Source organism: Lagenorhynchus albirostris, chromosome 4 (genome assembly GCF_949774975.1).
Source record: "Lagenorhynchus albirostris chromosome 4, mLagAlb1.1, whole genome shotgun sequence".
Lineage (NCBI taxonomy): Eukaryota > Metazoa > Chordata > Mammalia > Artiodactyla > Delphinidae > Lagenorhynchus > Lagenorhynchus albirostris.
The window spans coordinates 115,116,336-115,136,848 of record NC_083098.1 but is presented as its reverse complement, the minus strand read 5'-3'; the positions used below and the strand labels follow the sequence as shown (position 1 = coordinate 115,136,848).

General features: G+C 35.9%; 1 protein-coding gene across 2 annotated transcripts in view; it reads left to right on the top strand.

Annotated features, from left to right (window-relative positions):
* Window positions 1–20,513, top strand: part of TBCK (TBC1 domain containing kinase) — a 226,971-nt gene that overhangs the window by 187,846 nt on the left and 18,612 nt on the right. For both annotated transcript variants that reach the window (XM_060148557.1, XM_060148556.1), the window contains exons 24-25: window positions 3,331–3,506; window positions 11,073–11,232. In XM_060148557.1, coding sequence (XP_060004540.1) covers window positions 3,331–3,506; window positions 11,073–11,232 — 336 coding nt within the window. The remainder of the gene's footprint in view (window positions 1–3,330; window positions 3,507–11,072; window positions 11,233–20,513) is intronic.

Below are 20,513 nucleotides of genomic sequence, written 5' to 3'. Positions count from 1 at the left end.
TGGTATAAAAAGGCAAATAGTCTGCTAATGCCAAAGTACATGGTACAAGGTGGTAAGGGATGAGAAAAAAAGGTGAAAGATAACAAACATTGGGCTTCCCTGGTGGTGCAGTGGTTGAGAGTCCACCTGCCAATGCAGGGGACGCGGGTTCGTGCCCTGGTCCAGGAGGATCCCACATGCCGCGGAGCGGCTGGGCCTGTGAGCCATGGCCACTGAGCCTGTGCGTCCGGAGCCTGTGCTCCGCAACGGGAGAGGCCACAATAGTGAGAGGCCCGTGTACCGCAAAAAAAAAAAAAAAAAAAAAAAAGATAACAAACATTTATTGAACTCTGACAGTGTGTCAGACACTATTCTAAATATTTTATATAGATTAACATTTAATTCTTACAGCAGCCTAGGAGGATTCAGATAAATGCGGTTATCCCACTTTATAGATGAAGAAATTGGGCAGAGCAGTTAAATATCATGTCCAAAGTCACACACTGATGAGTGGGCAGCCAAGATTTGAGTCCTGGTAGTCTGACTCCAAAGCCTATGGTCTCCTGCCTATTATAGACAGAGACCAATTTATAAAAGGCTTTATATTCTATACCAAGGAATTTGGATTTCACTCTATCAGTGTCTAGAAGCCATGGAGGTGTATTTAATTATAAAATTTACATGATGAGATTTTTATTTTAATTCATGGCATTTAGCATATGGATTAGAAGGGATAACTTTAAATGAAGAGCGAAGCAGAGAAAAAAGGAGGCAGCAAGAGGGGCAAACAGCTTCTACAGTCCATGTAAGGGATGATGAAAGCCCTGAGATAGAGCAGTGAATCAGGCAACAGATTCAAGTGTGATTCTGGTGGAATTTGGGGATATGTTTGATGGGAATGAGGAATAAGGAAGAATGAAGAATCTACGATGATTTTCAGATTTCTGTCCTGGGTAACTAGATTGAAGTTAGTGCCAGGACCCATGACAGAAAATATGGGAAGAGTGTTCTAGATACTGGCTCTGTATTCTCATAGTTAATATGCCAGGCATGCAAGGTTTTTTAAGTACCCGCAAATCAGTCAGTGTGATATACCACATTAACAAATTAAAGAATAAAAACCATATGATTATCTCAGTAGATGCAGAAAAAGCTTTTGAAGCATAAAGAAGTTTCCATTTATGATAAAAACTCTCCAGAAGGCAGGCATAGAGGGAAAATACCTAAGCATAATAGAGGCCATATATGACAAGCCCACAACTAACATCATTCTCAATGGTAAAAAGCTAAAAGCATTTCCTCTAAGACCAGGAATGAGACAAGGATGCCCACTCTCACCAGTTTTATTCAACATAGTATTGGAAGTCCTAGTCACAGAATCAGACATAAAGAGATGAAAGGAATCAAAATTAGAAAGGAGGAAGTAAAGCTGTCACTGTTTGCAGATGACATGATGCTATACATAGAAAATCCTAAAGACACCACCAGAAAACTACTAGAGCTCATGATGAATTAGGTAAAGTTGCAGGATACAAAATTAATATATAAAAATCTATTGCATTTCTATATACTAACAATGAACTATCAGAAAGAGAAATTAAGGAAACAATCCCATTTACCATCGAATCAAAAAGAATAAATTACCTAGGAATAAACCTACCTAAGGAGGTAAAAGACCTGTACTTGGAAAACTATAAGACACTGATGAAAGAAATTGAAGATGACACAAACAGATGGAAAGATATACCATGTTCTTGGATTGGAAGAATTACTATTGTTTAAACAATCATATTACCCAAGGCAATACACAGATTCAATGCAATCGCTATCAAAATACCAATGACATTTTTCACAGAGCTAGAATAAATTTTAAAATTTGTATGAAAACACAAAAGACCCCAAATAGCCAAAACAATCTTGAGAAAGAAAAACAGAACTGGAGGAATCATGCTCCCTAACTTGAGATTATACTGCAAAGCTACAGTAATCAAAACTGGTGCTTGCACAAAAACAGACACATAGATCAATGGAACAGAATAGAGAGCCCAGAAATATACCCGCACACCTATAGTCAGTAAATCTACTACAAAGGAGGCAAGAATGTACTATGGACAAAAAGTCTCTTCAATAAGTGGTGCTGGGAAAACTGGACAGCTACATGTAAAAAAATGAAATTAGAACATTTTCTAATATCATATACCAAAAAAAAGTCTACCATTTCAGACTCCAGGTACCATGACAAAGTCATTCTCCCAGTAGTTTAATGAACACAGTAAAATACCTGTCTTGTTACCAGGTTTGGATTTTTGCTTGCTTGGTTAGCATTATCAGTAACATATCCAGATAGCCCTTTCAGAAAGCCCACTCTACTGAAAGATAATTTTTATCAGTAACGTTGCTAAATAAATTCTGACTCTAGGTTAAAAATAGAATATTAATTTTTTAAAAAAGTCATTCTCATACCAATTGGTTTCTGATGTTTGGATATCTAAGTTTAATATAATTGTATGTACAGGTTCTTGGGCAGAAATGATAAATGATAATTATATGTACAGCTTCTTGGGCAGACATTTTCAGAGCTGTTCTATAGTTATTCTAAATTCTTGTCCATTGTCAATAAACAAAGTTCCATGAATTTGAAACCCTAGTCACACAGGAAAATACTGATGTCAGTGATACTAAATAAGACGTAAATTGTATAGAGGAAGTTTTACTTTTATGGCCCTAAGTGGATATTGTATAATGAATAGTAAAATTGCATATAAAACTGTCTAATAAAAGGAAAGCTAGATTCTGTATTTTTATAATTATTTTTTTAAAAAAGCAAAGTGGTACAATTTGTCCAAAATATAACTTACTAATCTACTGAAGTTAATTTGCAGAGGAACATGCTTGCAACATATTAAAGTTCTTTGCTGATACACACAAAAAATTTCAGAAAGTTATGAATTTGTCAGTGACTCCTCTCTCCTGTTCTTACCATTTCGCAAGGCAATCGGTCTTTCCTTTGAAAAAACTCCTCACATATGATGCATTTGATTAGAACCAACACCAAGGTCAAATCTTTCTTAAATCAGTCAGTTCTGCCTCATCTCTTTCTATCACATTTGAGCCAGGAACTTGTAGTGAAGCAAAAGAATAATGCTTTCCTATATGTATGACTAATAAAAAAGTAAACATCAGTGGTAGGGAATACAGTTACACAGTACACTGCTAAAATGAGATACAGTTTCCTGTTCTCCCATATGCTATAGTAATTGATATAAAAAACCTGAAGATATTCTGTACTGGCTATAGTTTGTCTCTTTATAATGTTCTCAATGTTTGTGTTGTTTGTGCATTTTTTTTCAGTCAAGAGAATCCATTCCATTAAATGACCTAAAGTCAGAAGTATCACCCCGGATTTCAGCAGAGGACCTGATTGACTTGTGTGAGCTTACAGTGACAGGCCACTTCAAAACACCCACCAAGAAGACAAAGTCCAGTAAACCAAAGCTCCTGGTAGTTGACATCCGGAATAGTGAAGAGTATCCTTTACGCCTGAGGTTTTAAAGGGTGGTACTGCTTCATTCACATTGCTTCCTTTTAACTTAAAGGGCATGTGGTAGGAACAATGAACATAGTTGGGATTCCTCTGAATTCAGATAGCTAAATAACTCTCAAACTGGTTGCCGGAACAGACTTGCATAATGTTTCATAAGATAACATTACATACCAGAAACCTTAAAATATCTCCCAGACAACACCAGAATAGTGGGCTATTTTCTTGGTTTTTGTGTTTCACTGCTGTATATTGCTGTTCTTGTGGGAATTCTTCCTGGTATAGATAAAACTTTAGCAAAGATGAAGCGTAAGTATTTACTTTGTCTACCTCATAGCCTAGAGAGGAAAGTGAGCCAGATCTCAACACTGAACTTTTATTTATTATAATTTTCAAAATATTGGCTTATAGAGAACATGTTAAAGTATTTTCCACTGACATTTTAATATTAAGTGTACCATAACTTCTGGTGGTTTTGCTTGGCATTAAAGTATGAAAAGTTACAAAATAGTAATAGTTCAGTCTTTCTCCTTATATTTTCATCATCTGTCAGATTTTTGTAAAGCATGCCTTGGTGCTCTATACTCTAGAATCTAGGTAAATGATTTTCAGATATTTTTTGAACCAGGTAACTCCCTTTTAAAATAAAATCTTTCTTAAAAACGCAATATATAAAATATAAATGTAGAAATTTTTTACAATTAATTTTCTTCATAAGTTGGTGGGAAGTGAGACTAAAGTAGGCAAAGGCAGCTTATAGAGAATGTTGCATAACATGCTAAGAAGTTTGGGTTTTATTCCATAGGCTGTGAGAATATTAGAGAATTTTAATCAGGTAAGTGGCATGCTCAGATTTGTGTTTTAGAGAGATTAATGCAGTGGGAAGAAGGATGAGAATGGAGGTAATGGTGCAGGCAAGACTAGAAGGATCGAATCGCCCAAAGATTTGATGTGCATAAATATTCCTTCATATTTGCAGTCACAGAGAGTGAGGTCTCTAGCTTCAAACTGAAATAACCTAGTTTTACTAGGCCCTTTGGGTTGGTCTCTGTGCTGAAGAAAATCCAGGAAAATGACTTCTGTTGCTGTTTCTTTCTTTTTTTCTCATACTGTATTTTGACAAAAGAGAATTCTGTATCATGGCACTTACAAGTATTGATAAGTAGTGGTGCCACTAGCTAGGAAGGCCAGGAGGCGTTTAGCGTATTTGCAGCTGCCACTAGTTACTCTAGGTTGGCTCAATTCTGAAATCTATTTACTCAACAAATATGTTAGATGTATTCTAGATACTGTATTAAGCATTGTAAGAGTTTCATAGATGAGATAAATAGAGATCCTTCCTATAAATTATTTAAAGTCTTGGTGGAAGTCAGGTACATTAGTATGTTTTATTTAAAATCAAATTGCTGTCATGAGAGATACACAGATACTGTGGGAAGGGAAAATTTCATGGAGAAAACTCTCAAAGCATGGGTAATACTTGAACACTCAAAAATATGGAGAAAAGCTATTTAGGCAGAGAAAAAGACAGGAGCTAGGCAGAACATGTACTGGAAACAGCATGTAATTCAGTTTGGCTGGGATTGAAGTAAAGAGTTTAGTTCTATTCATAAGGGCTGAACTGAGAAATTTGGGCTTTGTCTTATAGGCAGCCATGGAAGGTTTCTCAGCATGGATGTGATAATCAGAGCTGTGTTTCAAAATTTTTAATGTAACGTCGTGAATAAAATGGATTTCCAAGGGAAAAGGTGAGAGTTGGAGAAAACAGAAAGCTACTGCGATAGTCTAAGCTCAAGGTAGTGAGTGTCTGAAATAGGCAAGTGAAAATGGGACTAGAGATAGGAGGATGCTATTTATTAGTACACTACAGTTGAATATTGCCACTATTGAGATGACAAAAATGAGGTTTAAGACTGACTTGGGGACGGTGGTGCTGTTCAAGGAAAGCAACAATAGATTTAGCAAGAAAAAATGATATCTAAAGATATAATTTTTATATCAGTTAATGCTATTTAGTTATATAATAGGAAACTTTTGGCTTTTGATATATTAATATTAAAGGTATAACATTTACTTTGAGCTCTTTAACACTAATTATAATTAGCTAACATAGCAAACAGACAAGACAACATAAAAGTACGCATACCTTCAGAAGTGGTCTGGTAAGATACTAGTATGCTTTGTATAGAGGTATGATGTCACTAAATGAGAAATGCTGTGCTTTTTTTTTTTTTTTTTTTGCGGTATGCGGGCCTCTCACTGTTGTGGCCTCTCCCATTGCGGAGCACAGGCTCCGGACGCGCAGGCTCAGCGACCATGGCTCACGGGCCCAGCCGCTCCGCAGCATGTGGGATCCTCCCGGACCGGGGCACGAACCCATGTCCCCTGCATCGGCAGGCGGACTCTCAACCACTGCGCTACCAGGAAAGCCCAGCTGTGCTCTTTTAGGATTTAAAAAACATGAGATTATTTCTGTGTTGAATTTTGAGCTATTAAATATTTTAAAGGAATTTTAAAATCTTTTAGTAAAGTGAAGAATTTTTTCTGGAATATGAACATTTACCTATGTAATTTACCTATATGGTGTACCTATGTTGTTCTTAGAACTGATATATTTTTCTATCTGCTTGATTAAAGTATGATGCATCTACTTGTCGTACTTTTATATAGACTGGCTTATGAATACAGGAAAGTCTTCGTATCTTAGAAACCTACAAGATAATGCACATCATCCTTACCTGTTAATATTGTTCTAATAAACCAACTCTTTTTATCACAAAAAAAATTTAAGGTACAAACACCTGACTTGGTGACTGTTATAATAACTAGATGCTTTTTTGGTTTTTTTATAGCTACTATTATTCCATGGAAGAGATTTCATTGTAATTACTGCTGACTTCTTTAATCATGTCTTGTATCTTTTAATTCCTTCAAAGACATCATCAAAAATCCTAATAGCAAAAATGTCTTATAAACATTGAAAGGTAAAAAGCTAGTGTGTGTGCCATTGTTTTTTATTGTGGTTTTTGCCAAAACCAATCTGAAAATTATGGTGGACATTGTTATAAGTACACTGTCAAGATGTATATATGATTGGGACTAATTACCACATAAATACTTGGGCTTCTATTGCCTTAATACTCTCTAAACTGGGTATTTTGAAGCTGAAGCTTTTTAAGTTTACAGTATAGTGTCTGTCTGTTGGACAGTATACTCACTATAGAACCTCTTTAAGTGTGGGTATTGTTTACCCCATGCCTGTGTTTATGCTGGCAAGCGCTGGCTTTTCTAAATGCAAAAGGCAAATGCAAAGAGTCCAAATTTTTGTCTAGAATATGAAGAAAGCAATGAAGTAACAGTCGTAATCCTAAAATATATATTGTTGCATGTTCGTCTCTAATACTACCTTATTATTAAGAACATATACATACTTGTCTTCCACTGCAGTACAAGGAAGTAAAACTTCCGTCCTTAGAACATGGAGAAAGTGCTTATCTCAGTGTATTCTGTATCATTTTGCTCTTCTTACCATGTTTTGCCCAGGATTAATCAGAGTCACTATATGTCAGAAATCAACTTCTGTTTTACTTTACATATTCTGTCCAATTAACACAAAATGTACAGAATCTATTCTGTGCTCGTTTTTCAAACACGTAATATTTTATTATGATTATGAAAGACTCAGAAAGTTAAAAATAGTATTCAGCTGCCTACCTTTACAGTATAATCTGACAGCCTCTCATGTGTTTAGAAATTGCCTTAAAAAGTTCTACTTCATCATGTGATGTTTGTGTCACATGAGAATTTCTAATGTAGGCAGTGAAATGTAAATAATCACCAAGGAAACAAGATCCTTAAATAACCGAAATTGTCTTCATTGTCCAACTTACTTAAAAAGAAAATGTTCATTGTAAAAATATTAATGTGTAACTAGGCCAGTCTCGTTCTCCTCTGCTATTTGCCAGTCTCACAGTTAAGGATAGCTATTTACAGGTTTGACCACCCTGTCTACAAGCATTTGTGCTTACCCAATCTTATTTGCACTAGAATTTTTATGACAAGAGTGTTCTTGGATGAGTGCTTTTATATGTCTTCCAGGATTTTTTTGCTTGAACTAAACTAAGAATAGGGGAAGTATGGTTTAAGACATTTTTTTCTTTTGTGTCTTATCTTCCAAAGTGTTAAAATAGCCTGAAAAATGTTTGGAAAAGTTTTGCATTTTGGATTATAACTTTTCTCCTACCCAAAAGACTCTGTTGCAATCTTACTTCGTCAAGCATTTTAACATTTAATCTAGTGGTTTTTTTAAAAACATCAAACCATAAAGCACAAAAGAAAATTCTAGGATAAGTTTATGACATACTTGTATGACATACTAAAGTGTTCTTTAAAAGCACATAATAAATTCGTGATATTGAACCCACAAAATCATCTAGATGCTTATCTATGATTTTAGATACAGATATTAGATATTGGGTATTTGGATACAGATGGGTACTATTTTTAAACCAAATATTTATAGAATTTATCTTGTAAAATAAATAATTTTATTTCTAGAGTCATTAATTTTTTAACATCTGGCTGAATAAAATATATATAGAAGGCACTCAAATGTGATTTTACATTGTTAAGCTTAACACAGTCTGAGCATTGTCTTTTATCTTTTATTTTGATTTTGAAGGGAGAGAATCTAACTGGCTCAGCCTATCTGACACAGGATATCAGCCTGTGTCAGATGTCCACCTTCACTCATCCCCTCCCTCCTATCCTGTCAGTCCTGATCGTGGCAGGATCACCTGATACAAACATGACAGCCTAGGCTCACCCTTTCATCAGGGTCAGTAGTTGAGCTCCTTTCAAACAAGAAGGTGGGAGGTGGGCAGGCAGTGCAGACATGTCTGCTAGAGCATTTGACTAGTACAGATTTGTATTGCTTTTGGTATTCAAAAAGCACTAGAAAGGAAAAATGTTCATGGTTGATACTGGCTGTTTGATAAACACAGAAAGTCTCTCTGCCAGTTGATTCAGACTAGCAGATGTAGATATATTTGCTGAGAATAATTGAGTTGTTAGGTTCAGAGTTTCTGAAAAATCAATTATTTTTATTTTAAGGTATGTCCTTATTGAAGATTAAAGTGCTGTCGGAGTAATTATATGCTGAGTACAAAGTCATTTCTGTTCATGAAAACTGCAGTTGATATTTTGAGTATTGAGTAATTATAAATGTTTGAAAAACTAGTGCTGTTGAAATTCAAGGGTGATCTCCTTATGATCATAAATTCTCTGTTCATTCTAGAAGACTCTAATTAAACAGTATACACTGGAATGATAATATTTATTCTACCTCTCATTTCATTTTTCAGAACTTTTTATGTCCTTTCCCTCATTATTAATGCCAGATGCCTTCTTTAAAGAACAAAGGATGAAGCAACAGCTGACTAGAAATTTAAGATACATGTTCAACCTCCACCATCATTCTTGAGAGTAGGAGCCTCAAATTTCTCCTCTCTCCATTAATGAGGGAAAAAGAAAGACAGAGAAACAAGAGAAGTAGTATTCTAAAGGTGAACCTACAAACTGGGGCAACTGAGAAACTGTCATGTCAATAAATAATTATAATTTTCCCCCTTCTACAGGAATGACAAATGAGTCTTTTTGGGGGGTTGGGGGAATATTCATTGCTTGTGACATAACTTTTTAAAACTCTACGACTTTTCCATTTTGTAAAGAACACATCTAAAGTGGAAGTTTAGGGGAAAATGCTTCTATTGAACACAAACATCTCTTCATGGTCGTTATCAGTGATTGTTAGGGAAGAGATGAGATACTGCCTACATGTCTTATAAACTAATCTTTACATTCACTCCCCTTCTAACCTTTCTCCACATTGTTGCCAAAGTGCAAATGTGATCTGTTACTTGTCTGCTTAAAATACTTTCTGATTTTCATTGCTCTAGGATAAAGACCAATATTAACAACATGATCTACAAGGCCCTGTATGATCTGGCCTCTGCATCCATTTCCAGGCTCATCTTATCTCATGCTGTCTTTGTTCTCTACACCAGTACTGGCCTTCCTTCCTTTCTCCTGATTGGTCATGTTCCTCCCCAATATATGCCTGACATTTCTGCCTGAAAATGTTTGTCCTTTCCACCACCCTATACCACCTCCATTCCATCCTGTTGCCTAATTAACTTTTATTAATTATTCATATTTTACTTCGGCCATCACTTAGTTCCTTAGTGGAAACCTTCCCTGTCCTCCCCAAATTGATATATCCTATCAAAGCATCATATACATCTCTTTCAGAGCAGTTTTCGCAGTTTTTATTTTATGCTTTTTTGAGAAGTTATTTGATTAATAATAATATTTCAGAATCTTCCTCTACAGACTCTATATGAAGAATCATCTTTTTAATTTCACTTTTTAAAATTGTACTTTTTAATTACTTCTGAAGGAATATTTTTTCTTTAAGATCTTATGATATTTCTAAATATTTTAAGCTTAAGCTTTTAATTCCAAAATTACAAGTCATAGTCAATGAAATCATTAAAAACCCTTCTAAAGTACAAATATAGTAAAACATCACCCCCTTTAGAGAACATAAAATTGGAAAGAATGGAAATAGCTAAGTTTACTTGAGAAATAAACCAACAACAGAAATGTTTCCAGCCAGTGCTAATGACCTCTAACAATTCTAAATAGAGTCCCATTTAGCAGTTGCTTGCCCAGAGTAGATAAGCTTTTGCGTTATCAAGTTACATCTGAGAATATCCATTTGGCTATATTTCAGATCTTTAAAATAATCATAATAATAGTAGTGAACTGAAAACCATGAATATTGTACAAGCTGTGTGACTGCCATTTATTTGTTGCATTCTGATCACTTTCACAATACTTCATTTAATCAGGAAAGTCTTCTTTATATCTTTGGCTAGTCTTCTTCCTTTCACTTGTTCATTGCATTTTCACATTTAACTTTTTTTTCTGCAGAGGTGCCTTACGTTGTTTAAATAAAATACTCATGAGCATGGAAGATGTTTAGAACTGTCAAATGTTCAGAAAAGAAAAAAGTAAAACTGATGAATAACTGAAGTAGTAATTAGTAAAAGTTTATTGTGCACACACCAAAAGACAGTTTGCAAACCAGGAGCAGTGGAACCAAAACATGGAGTGAGGCTCAGAGGTGTATTGTTAAAAAGCAGCAGTGACTATTTTTCAGCAATTGGTTACAATATTAGAATTTTCTTAAAGGGAATTGGTTAGTGATCATCTCATATCAATTTAGGGGAACAATTTAAGTTTCACTTATGATTTTCAGAGATATAAATAAGTGACCCAGGTCAAGTTAGCCTCACTTGTCTTGCAAAATAAGCTAAATCTTCACTTGTATGATTAAACTGGTTTCGTCTGCTCGGAATTTTCAAGTCTGGTCTCCATTTGTGTTTGATTTTAATGGTACTGTCTTCTGAGAATCAATTACCTCTGTGAGCTTCTGTCACAGATTCAAGTCTGCACACAAAAAAATGTTTTCCTTAACTTTTTCTCTCAGTTTTATTCGGGGTCACATTTCAGGCAGCATCAACATTCCATTCAGCACCGCGTTTACTGCGGAAGGGGAGCTTACCCAAGGACCTTACACTGCCATGCTCCAGAGCTTCAAAGGGAAGGTCATTGTCATCGTGGGGAATGTGGCAAAGCACACAGCAGAGGTAAGTGTACGCAGAAATGTCATATGACATCATGATGAGCTTTTTACCTGCCCACTGCAACAGATTGTCTAAAAGTGTTTCTTCAGAAGCTGGTTGCATATCAAATGAGCTTTGAAGATCTGTCTATAGTCTTACATAAAAGATTGTCTACCTTTTCCCAGTAAAAGAATTCAAGCTTTCTTCCTCATTGTGCAGCATCAGGGTCAATACTAAGCTTAGGAAACTTCAAATGATAGCCTAAGGTGTTTTGTTTTAGTTTTGGTGTTTTTGTTTTTATCTACTTCCTGAAATTACAAGAAGTAGCTTCAATCCCTTCCATTGTAGAAAAACACTGGGGCTTGATTAGAGGTTGTGAAAGCTGACCATGATAGAATTTGTCGTATTTGGGGGTTTTGTTTACTATAGGCTCAAAGCTTTATGATGATAGAGAATTCAGGAAGGATATCAACTTTCAAATATGAGGACTATGAAACAATAAAATGACCTCGCTCTCTTCTGGCTATGTTCTTAAACATTTTGAAAAATAAAACAAAGAGTAGCTTTTGGAGGTCAAAAACATCACCTTTATTTTTTATAAAAGGCAAGTTAGAGAATAGGGAGTATGAGAACCAAAGGGGCTTGTTTACAAATCCCCCTGTCAAACTTATCAAAATGTACACTTTGAATATGCATGTTGTTATATGTCGATCATAGCTCAGTAAAGTTGTTTTAAAAAAACGTATCTAGATGTAGGCAACATTAATAAACCAGAACAGGCCCTTTTTCTAAAAGGACGGAAGAATCTGCCCCTGGCAAAGTAACAGAGATAGTTTCCTCCCTGCAGATAGCTTATGCAAATAAACTGAGTAATCCAGAATGGTGATCAATGGAAATATAGTCAAGTAAGAACTTTAAGACTTTTGGTCCTAGACCATTTTAAGCATCCAATAATCCTTGTCTCAGAAGTACAGAGCTAATGGTAGTATTGGCTTTTGTTTGTTTGTTTGGTTTTGGTTTTGGTTGGTTTTTTTTTTTTGCGGTAAACGGGCCTCTCACTGTTGTGGCCTCTCCCATTGCGGAGCACAGGCTCTGGACATGCAGGCTCAGCGGCCATGGCTCACAGGCCCAGCCACTCCACGGCATGTGGGATCTTCCCGGACCGGGGCACGAACCTGTGTCCCCTGCATCAGCAGGCGGACTCTCAACCACTGCACCACCAGGGAAGCCCGGCAGTATTGGCTTTTGACACTAAATTAAAGCCATCCTTGATGAAGAAGCTTAATTGACCAAACTAAAGCATATCTGAGTGGATATTAGCTATAAATCTTAAATCACTCCCCTTCTTTTACATAACTGTATGTAGTGTCTGACAGGGAATAATCTAAATATACCTGTTTCAGAGAAAGTCAGTATAGTAAATGACTAATATGCAATTTTAATAAGTAAATGAGGACATTTTAGAACTAAAGCCATGGTATCTGAATTACTTTGATGTAAGTTTATTATCATTATTATTATTATACTACCACCACAGTACTGCTGCTGCTACATTAATCTGTATTGTCATATCATTCCAATGAAAAATATCCATTTTCAATTACAATGCATATCAATACATTCAACCCATAGAAATACTGTTGAGAATCACATATTTCTGGATTCCCCATAATATATAGCCTTAGGAAGAAATCTTTACAGTGATAATAATCCCAATTATTGACTGGTGTTTGTGTGCTAAGCACCGTGATAAGTACTTTCATATGTAATCTCTTTTTATTCTTCATAACAATTCTATGAGGGAGGCATTATTGATTCATATTTTATGTATGAGGAAAACTGAGACTCAGAGTTTATCTAATTTGTTTATGTCAGAGCCAGGACTGCAACATGAGTCTATATGACTCTAAGCCATACCCTTAACTCAGTGAGCAAGCAAGGCTTTTGAGTCTGAATGCTGCCATTTGTCCTGTTTTTTAAAAATAGACTTGTTCTGATTTTTCACAGATCACAATAGTTCCTCCCAGGGTATGAACCCAAGGCCTGAAATAAACATTTATGCTCTAAGTGCTAACAAGCTTAAGCCTCTACTTTCATAAAGCATTCACCATTTGGAAGATGTATCTAATAAGTGGACCTGTATAACTGAATCTTCTTAAATATGTCAAATGTTTCCAAACATCCCACTCATTGTATTAATCTCCAGATTTATGTTTATTCTGATTTTACTTTATCATAAAGGTCAAAACACATATACAAATAAAAGGATAACTCATTTCTTTCATTAAATAACAAATTTGTCATGTTGTCATGTTGTGAAATGCTAGTCTATCACAGTGTGAATAAATTTAAAAGTTCAACATATGAAGGAAATCTGGAAGCAAGACTATTTAGATGAAGTAATAACAGTATTTGAAAATAATGGTAATAAGTGAAGACCCATCACATTCTGAATAAATTAGCCAACGTCTTGCTTGTCAGAAACCAGATGCTATCATGAACAGTTCCTTCTTCCTCAAACTCTCCATGATTATTCATGCTTGTAGACAAGTGACTGAGCAAATTGTATGCTCAGTTATTAATGCTTCAATCCAACATCAGGAAGTAATTTTTGAGAAACAGTTTTAAATATCTGTATAGAGATGTGTCAACTGAAAAAAATGTACTGTCTAAAATTTGAGAATTATGTTTTATTCAGTGGACTTACTGAGGACTTAAGCTGGGGATATAGCCTCTCGGATAGCTCTAAGGGACTGTTCCAAAGAGATAAGGGAGGAGCCAGGGTATATAGGACTTTTTGCTAAGAAAAAAAAAAAATGTAGTTGAACATCAAAAGATTATTGCTAATCACAAAAACAGACATCTCAAGTTAATGATTTTAGTGCTTTTCTGTGTATGGGAAGATGCAAGAGTCTGGGCTTACTGAAATTATTCCTTTGATATGCATCTTAACTGCCTTGGGCCACTATTCTGTTTTTCTCCATCCTGAATTCCCCTCAGGGTGCATCATCAGAGGCTGCTGCAGTGGCTAATGGCTTTATGGCTGCAACATTCTTTGTTTACTGAAATGGCTGGTGACATTCTTTATCCACAGATGTACATTTTTTTTCATATAAATTTTATTTATTTATTTTTGGCTGTGTTGGGTCTCCCTTGCTGTGGGTGGGCTTTCTCTAGTTGCGGCAAGGGGGGGCTACTCTTTGTTAGGGTGCACTGGCTTCTCACTGCAGTGGCTTCTCTTGTTGAAGAGCACAGGCTCTAGGCACTCGGGCTTCAATAGTTGTGGCCCGGTGGCTCAGTAGTTGTGGCTTGTGGGTTCTAGAGCACAGGCTCAGTAGTTGTGGTGCACGGGCTTAGTTGCTCCGCAGCATGTGGGATCTTCCTGGACCAGGGATTGAACCCGTGTCCCCTGCACTGGCAGGCAGATTCTTAACCACTGCACCACCAGGAAAGTCCCACAGATGTACTTTTAATAATTTTTCTCATCATGGGGCTAAAGAGAACTTTAGATATTCATTTGCTTATATTGTTCCATCATCTTTTTGTCTGCTGTACAGATCTGTATGACTTTACTAATGCTTCTTCCCCTCCTCACCCTCCCTTTAAGTTGGAAGCATCTAACTTAAAGCATATTTACTGAATTCTACTGTGTGTCCATGGTTGTACTGGATATCCTCCATTTGCCCCACCTCCCATCATAGATCCATTCTCCATACTTCTTCACCCTGCTCTCTGCCCCAGATGGCTGACCTTCATGTCTTCTGACTTCCAGTTGTTGAGCTTATGGGGAGCTCTGACAAGTTATGGGAAGGAGGGAGGTCAGGATATTTATCCCCCTGGATCCTTCCCTCAAAATTTTCTCGGTTTTGCTGTGTTCCTCTACTAAAGGTTAACACTGCTCTCCAGTAAGCCTTCTCTACACCACTCTCTTTCCAGCCCCCGGTCCCTTTAGCTCTAGGGGTGGCAACAGCTCTGCTTTTTGGTAGTGCAGGTTTACTACACCATCCCTTATGGTTCTCTTACATCCCACCCATACCCTTGTAATTAATCTCATTGTAAGTAAAACCCCCTCAATTTATCCTCAGGGCTTGTTGGAACCCTGACCGTTACAAGGATACTATTTAAATGTATGATTTTTTAGTCAGACTACATTATCTGCTCTGTTCTGTTTCTTACTAGCTGTTAATTTGTGCAAATTGCTTAACTTCTCCAAGTCACCACTGATTCCTTTATAAGATGGGGAAAATAATACTTACCTCATGGCATTGATGTGAAGATTTCAGATTAGGCAATAAGGTTCAGAACAAAGCCTGATAGTTATAGGCACTCAGTTGATTTCACCTATTAATTTTATTTTCCAGCACTATAATTTGCATATATGTGAATTTAATAAGTACTGCTTTATGACGATAGTATAAAAGTTCTAGAGTTTGGGAGTAACATCAGCAAAATGGCAGAGTGGGCAGCTCTAATCTCCCATTCCTCCACAGAAACACTGAAAACAAGTAGAATCTGTACTTCGTTGAATAGAAGTGGCAAAAGCAGGCATCCTTGTCTTCTTTCTGACCTCAGGGGGAAAGCTTTCAATCTTTCACCGTTGAATATGATGTTAGTTGGATTTTTTTCATATATAGCTTTTGCCACATTAAGGAAATTCTCTTCTACTTCTAATTCATTGAGTGTTTTTATCATGGAATGGTGTTGAATTTTATTAAATGTTTTTTCTGCATCAATGGAGATGATTATAATTATGATTTTCCCTCCCTTCTATGAATGCAGTATATTATGTTGATTGATTTTCTCAAATGTTTAACTATCCTTGCATTCCTAGTGTAAATTCCATTTAGTCATGGTGCATAATTCCTCCAATAGGCTCCTGAATTCAGTTTGCTAGTATTTTGTTGAAGTTTTTACATCACTACTCATCAGTGGTATTTGTAGTTTTCTTTTCTTGCAGTGTCTTGGTCTGGCTTTGGTAGAAGAGTAATGCTGATTTGTAGCATGAGTTAACAAGTGTTCTCTCCTCTTCAGTTTGTTCGAAGGGTTTGAGAAGAATTGGTGTTAGTTCTAGCCAGAGCAATTAGGCAAGAAAAAAAAATAAAAGGTATCAAAATTGAACATGTGTTAGTTTCCTAGGGCTGCCATCAAAAATAACACAAACTGGGTGGCTTAATGCAACATGGATCTAGATGCTAGAAGTCTGAAATCAAGGTGTCAGCCATGTTCCTTCTGAGGCTCTGGGTGGAATCTTTCTTTGCCTTTTCCAGCTTCTGGTGGTGGCCAGCAATCCTTACCACCCACAAAATGGTAGAAAATATTTGTAAATTATATATCTAATAAGGATTATTATCAGAATACAGAATCAACACACAAACATTAGTTATATTTCTATTCATTAAACTCCTATAACTCAACAACAAAAAGACAACCAAATTTTTAAGTGGGCAAATATTTAGACATTTTAGACATTTCTCTGAAGAAGGTATACAAATGTCCAATAAGCACATGAAAAATACCTGACATCATTAGTCATTAGGGAAACACAGTGAGCTACCACTTCACACCCAAGTGTTGGCAAGAATGTGGAGAAATTGGACCCCTGGTGCATGACTAGGGGAATGTAAAGTGATGCAAATTATGTAGGAAACAGTTTAATAGTTTAGCTATTCCTTCAAAATGTAAACATAGAATTACCATATTACCAGCAATTCCACTCCTAGGTAAATACCCAAAAGAATTGAAAACATGGGCTCAAACAGAGACTTGTATGCCAGTGTTCATAGCAGCATTATTTACAATGGCCAAAGGTGGAAACAACCCAAGTGTCCCCCAACAGATGAATGAACAAAATGTGGTATATACATATAATGTGATATTTTTCAGCCATAAAAAAGGAGTGAAGTTCTGATACAAGCTACAACATGGATGAACCTTGAAAACAGTTTAAATAAGCCAGACACAAAAGGACAAATATTCTATGATTCCCCTTGTATAAAATATCTAAAATAGGCAAATTCATGGAGACAGAAAGTAAATTAGTGCTATTAGGGGCTGGCTGGGGGATGGGAGAATGGGAGTTTTTGCTAAATGGGTACAGAGTTTCTGTTTGGAATGATAAAGAAATTTGGAAATGACCAGTGGTAATGGTTATATAACATTGTGAATTTACTTAATGCCACTGAATTGTACACCTAAAAATGGTTTAAATGGAAAATTTCATGTTATAAATTTTTATATTGACTTTTTTTAAATTCTAGGGTTTGATGTCTTCAGGATACCCCACTGTCCCTAATTCATCTAAGCCCTACAATTTTTAGTCAAACAGTAGTGGAGGCTCTTTCATGAGAGCTGTTCTGATCAGGTCTCATCTTTTTCCTCTGTGGGTATTAAAAACAAAAACAAAACAGTGATTTCCAAGCAGGTAGCAGCTTTTCTTCTAAGCTGAAATCAGTGCACTGCAACTGGCACAGTCCTATTTTGAAAAGATTAAGAAAGCCATAGTTGAATACTGTGAGAAGAAAGCAGAGATGCCAATTCTAGTTGGTATGGTTACAGATTATCTTTACAAATTTGTATGATTTTTATGTCAAACCCGTATTTGGACTTGGGAATTTTCTGTTTGCAAAATGGTAGGCACTGATAGTAATTTTTCTAGTTTTACATCTTCTCTTAAAACCTAGTAATAAAGTTAGACTGAAAATTCAACAAATGAAAATATTAAATGAAATCAAGTATATAGTTCAATAAAAGGAAAAGCTCTCAATATTGGATTTACAAGTAGCAAAATATTGAACAACTCGAGAATAAATGAACCACTTGTCTAGAATATGATAGTATTAAAATCACTCATTTGACATACAAATTAGGTCTAGAGTATTTTTGTAATACAAATATGAAGGAAGTACTCTACAATGACCAGATGTATTGAATGTATTATCTAAAATCACATAGAAGACAGAACAAATCTGAGAAATACTGCTTATTCCTGTACCTGAAAAACTATATATAATCGGAAGATATACTATACTCTTTTAATTATGTATTCATTAACTATTTTTCCTGTAATTACAACTGATTAGCGACGTTTTGCTATGAGATGCCTTCTTTACAATTACCACTTCATAAGACTTTTGTTTGGGGCCTAGCTCCCACATTAAATACATCAAAAACTTTTAGAATCTGCCATTTCTTATCTGGATAAAACATTGCTCCTCCCCAGAATAGGGCAAAAAAAGGAGGACTACGAAGATTTTAGTTTAATTAGGATTCCATGTAGAGGCTTCTTCATACCAGACTTCAGTCCTACTAAATCTCACTTGTCAGTTAATCTTTAATTCACCTTACCGTTCAGGTTAAATAAAGCAGTGAGGCATTATGTAATCAAGCATATCCAGATATTTTGTGAACAAAGTTATGTCAGCATCAAGGAAATTTAGATAGTCTCAGGTGAGTGGAGTCCCTAGTCTCTGAAATGTATACTATTGTTCCAAGGGTAGATCAGATTTTGTGCTGATCCTTGCTGCTGTATAGTCAAGTTTAGTTTGACAAGCCAAACAAATACAGATTGCATCTGTTGCTAGGGTTTATGGGAGTAGGAAGACCTCTGCATCAAAACAAGGATAAAGTCAATTCAGGCTTTGTGTCACATTTAAATGAAAAACATGGCAAGGTCTCACTCTTGTCTTCTTGCAGAGATAATCATCTTTTTTTGAAACTCACATGAGAAACTGCATCTTCAATTACTAAACTAGAATTAGACTCCCTGGGCATACAAGGGAAACTTGCCGAATTCATCTCAGAGAGCAAGTGTATAAATCTAAGAATTAAGGTTATAACTATTCAGGTCAATAGGGAGAGGCAGAGGTAGTCTACCATCCATATCATGGATTAAATGAACCCAGAGGACAGTTCATTGTTATCTCCTTGAGCAGATTACTCAGATTTAAAGGAAATTTTGATCTTTAGCATTAATCAAATATTATTTATGGGCAAACGTATGATTTGTTTTGATACTCCTAGCAACCGTTACTCACACTGCCCTACTACCAACCTAAGATCAAAGTTACATATATCTCGGCTTGACAAAACATGGTGAATCCACCTCTTTCCTAGAAGTAAATTATATTGAGCGAGAATGATGATTTAGCACAACAGCATGCTTTAAAGTGTTATTGGGTTATACTGTTTTCTCCGCTGTGGGAAAGTAATGTAGTAGGATCCAACTCTTGAGCTAGTGATGGGTCTCAGACAGGAAAATGACCAACAACATTCACCAGAGCAAAATGAAACTCCAAATGGTGTTTACTTTCAGTGAGTCCTTTCAGCAGTACATCATAATGCTATGTTAGTCACTGAAACACATGAGACTTTAAAAATAATTACCCTCTATCTAGATTATATTTAGTGGTTATGAGACCACAAGCATTTCATCACTGATAGTGTATCTCATCAAAAGATTATCTAAGAAAGAAATTGAAGGAATCTTTGCATTTCACTTTGACTTGTCAACAACCCTTTGGAAAATATTAGGAACAGCTCATCTTACTCTTAAAATGTTATATTCTCAGCATGAAATCAGTGCTTTTCTTTTGTCATTGGAAGAAATCTGAGAACATAAGAGCCAGTTGCAGTAATAAGCCATGTGTGTTATTATTCTTTTCTTTAAAACAAAACAAAGCAAAACTGAAAAAACAAAACAAAAGAGCAGAACATAAATACTTCTGAATAACATTTGAGTCAGAAGCCTACACAAGAGATGATATTTGTGGCAATTCTATGACTAAACATTGTGAGTAGCTGATGCTTTCTACCCTTGGCATGTAAGGATTAAATTTAAAATATGACATCTGTTTTCAAATGAAAATAATCAGGTTTATAATAAGCAAGGCATAACATTGCAGCTATTTTAAAAAATAAGATAATACTCCATTTGTGTTCATTTACATTTCCCTGGAGGCCAAGGTTATTTGGCTTTCGGATGTTAGGTTGGAAGTTAATTTGTACTGCGGTAAGAGAAGGCTTCCACCCTCTAGTCCCGCCTCATTACTTCCTGGATCCCTTAACCAAGCTAAACCAAGTTTTGTGATACTGTGATGATCACTCATAGCCCTTATCTTTTGCCAGTCCCTTTTTCTCTCTCTAGCTGTCTTCTTCCTCTTTTTGCTCAAGCTTTTCCCCTAGCTTTTGGCCTCAGGCATCTGAGGTTATCCTACGCCAGGTGTGTGCTCAAAGGGGACCAAATGACTCTGAAAACACTTTAAACCAATTCAGCACGTGTGTTATCCCTATAGTAAATTTCTCTAGCT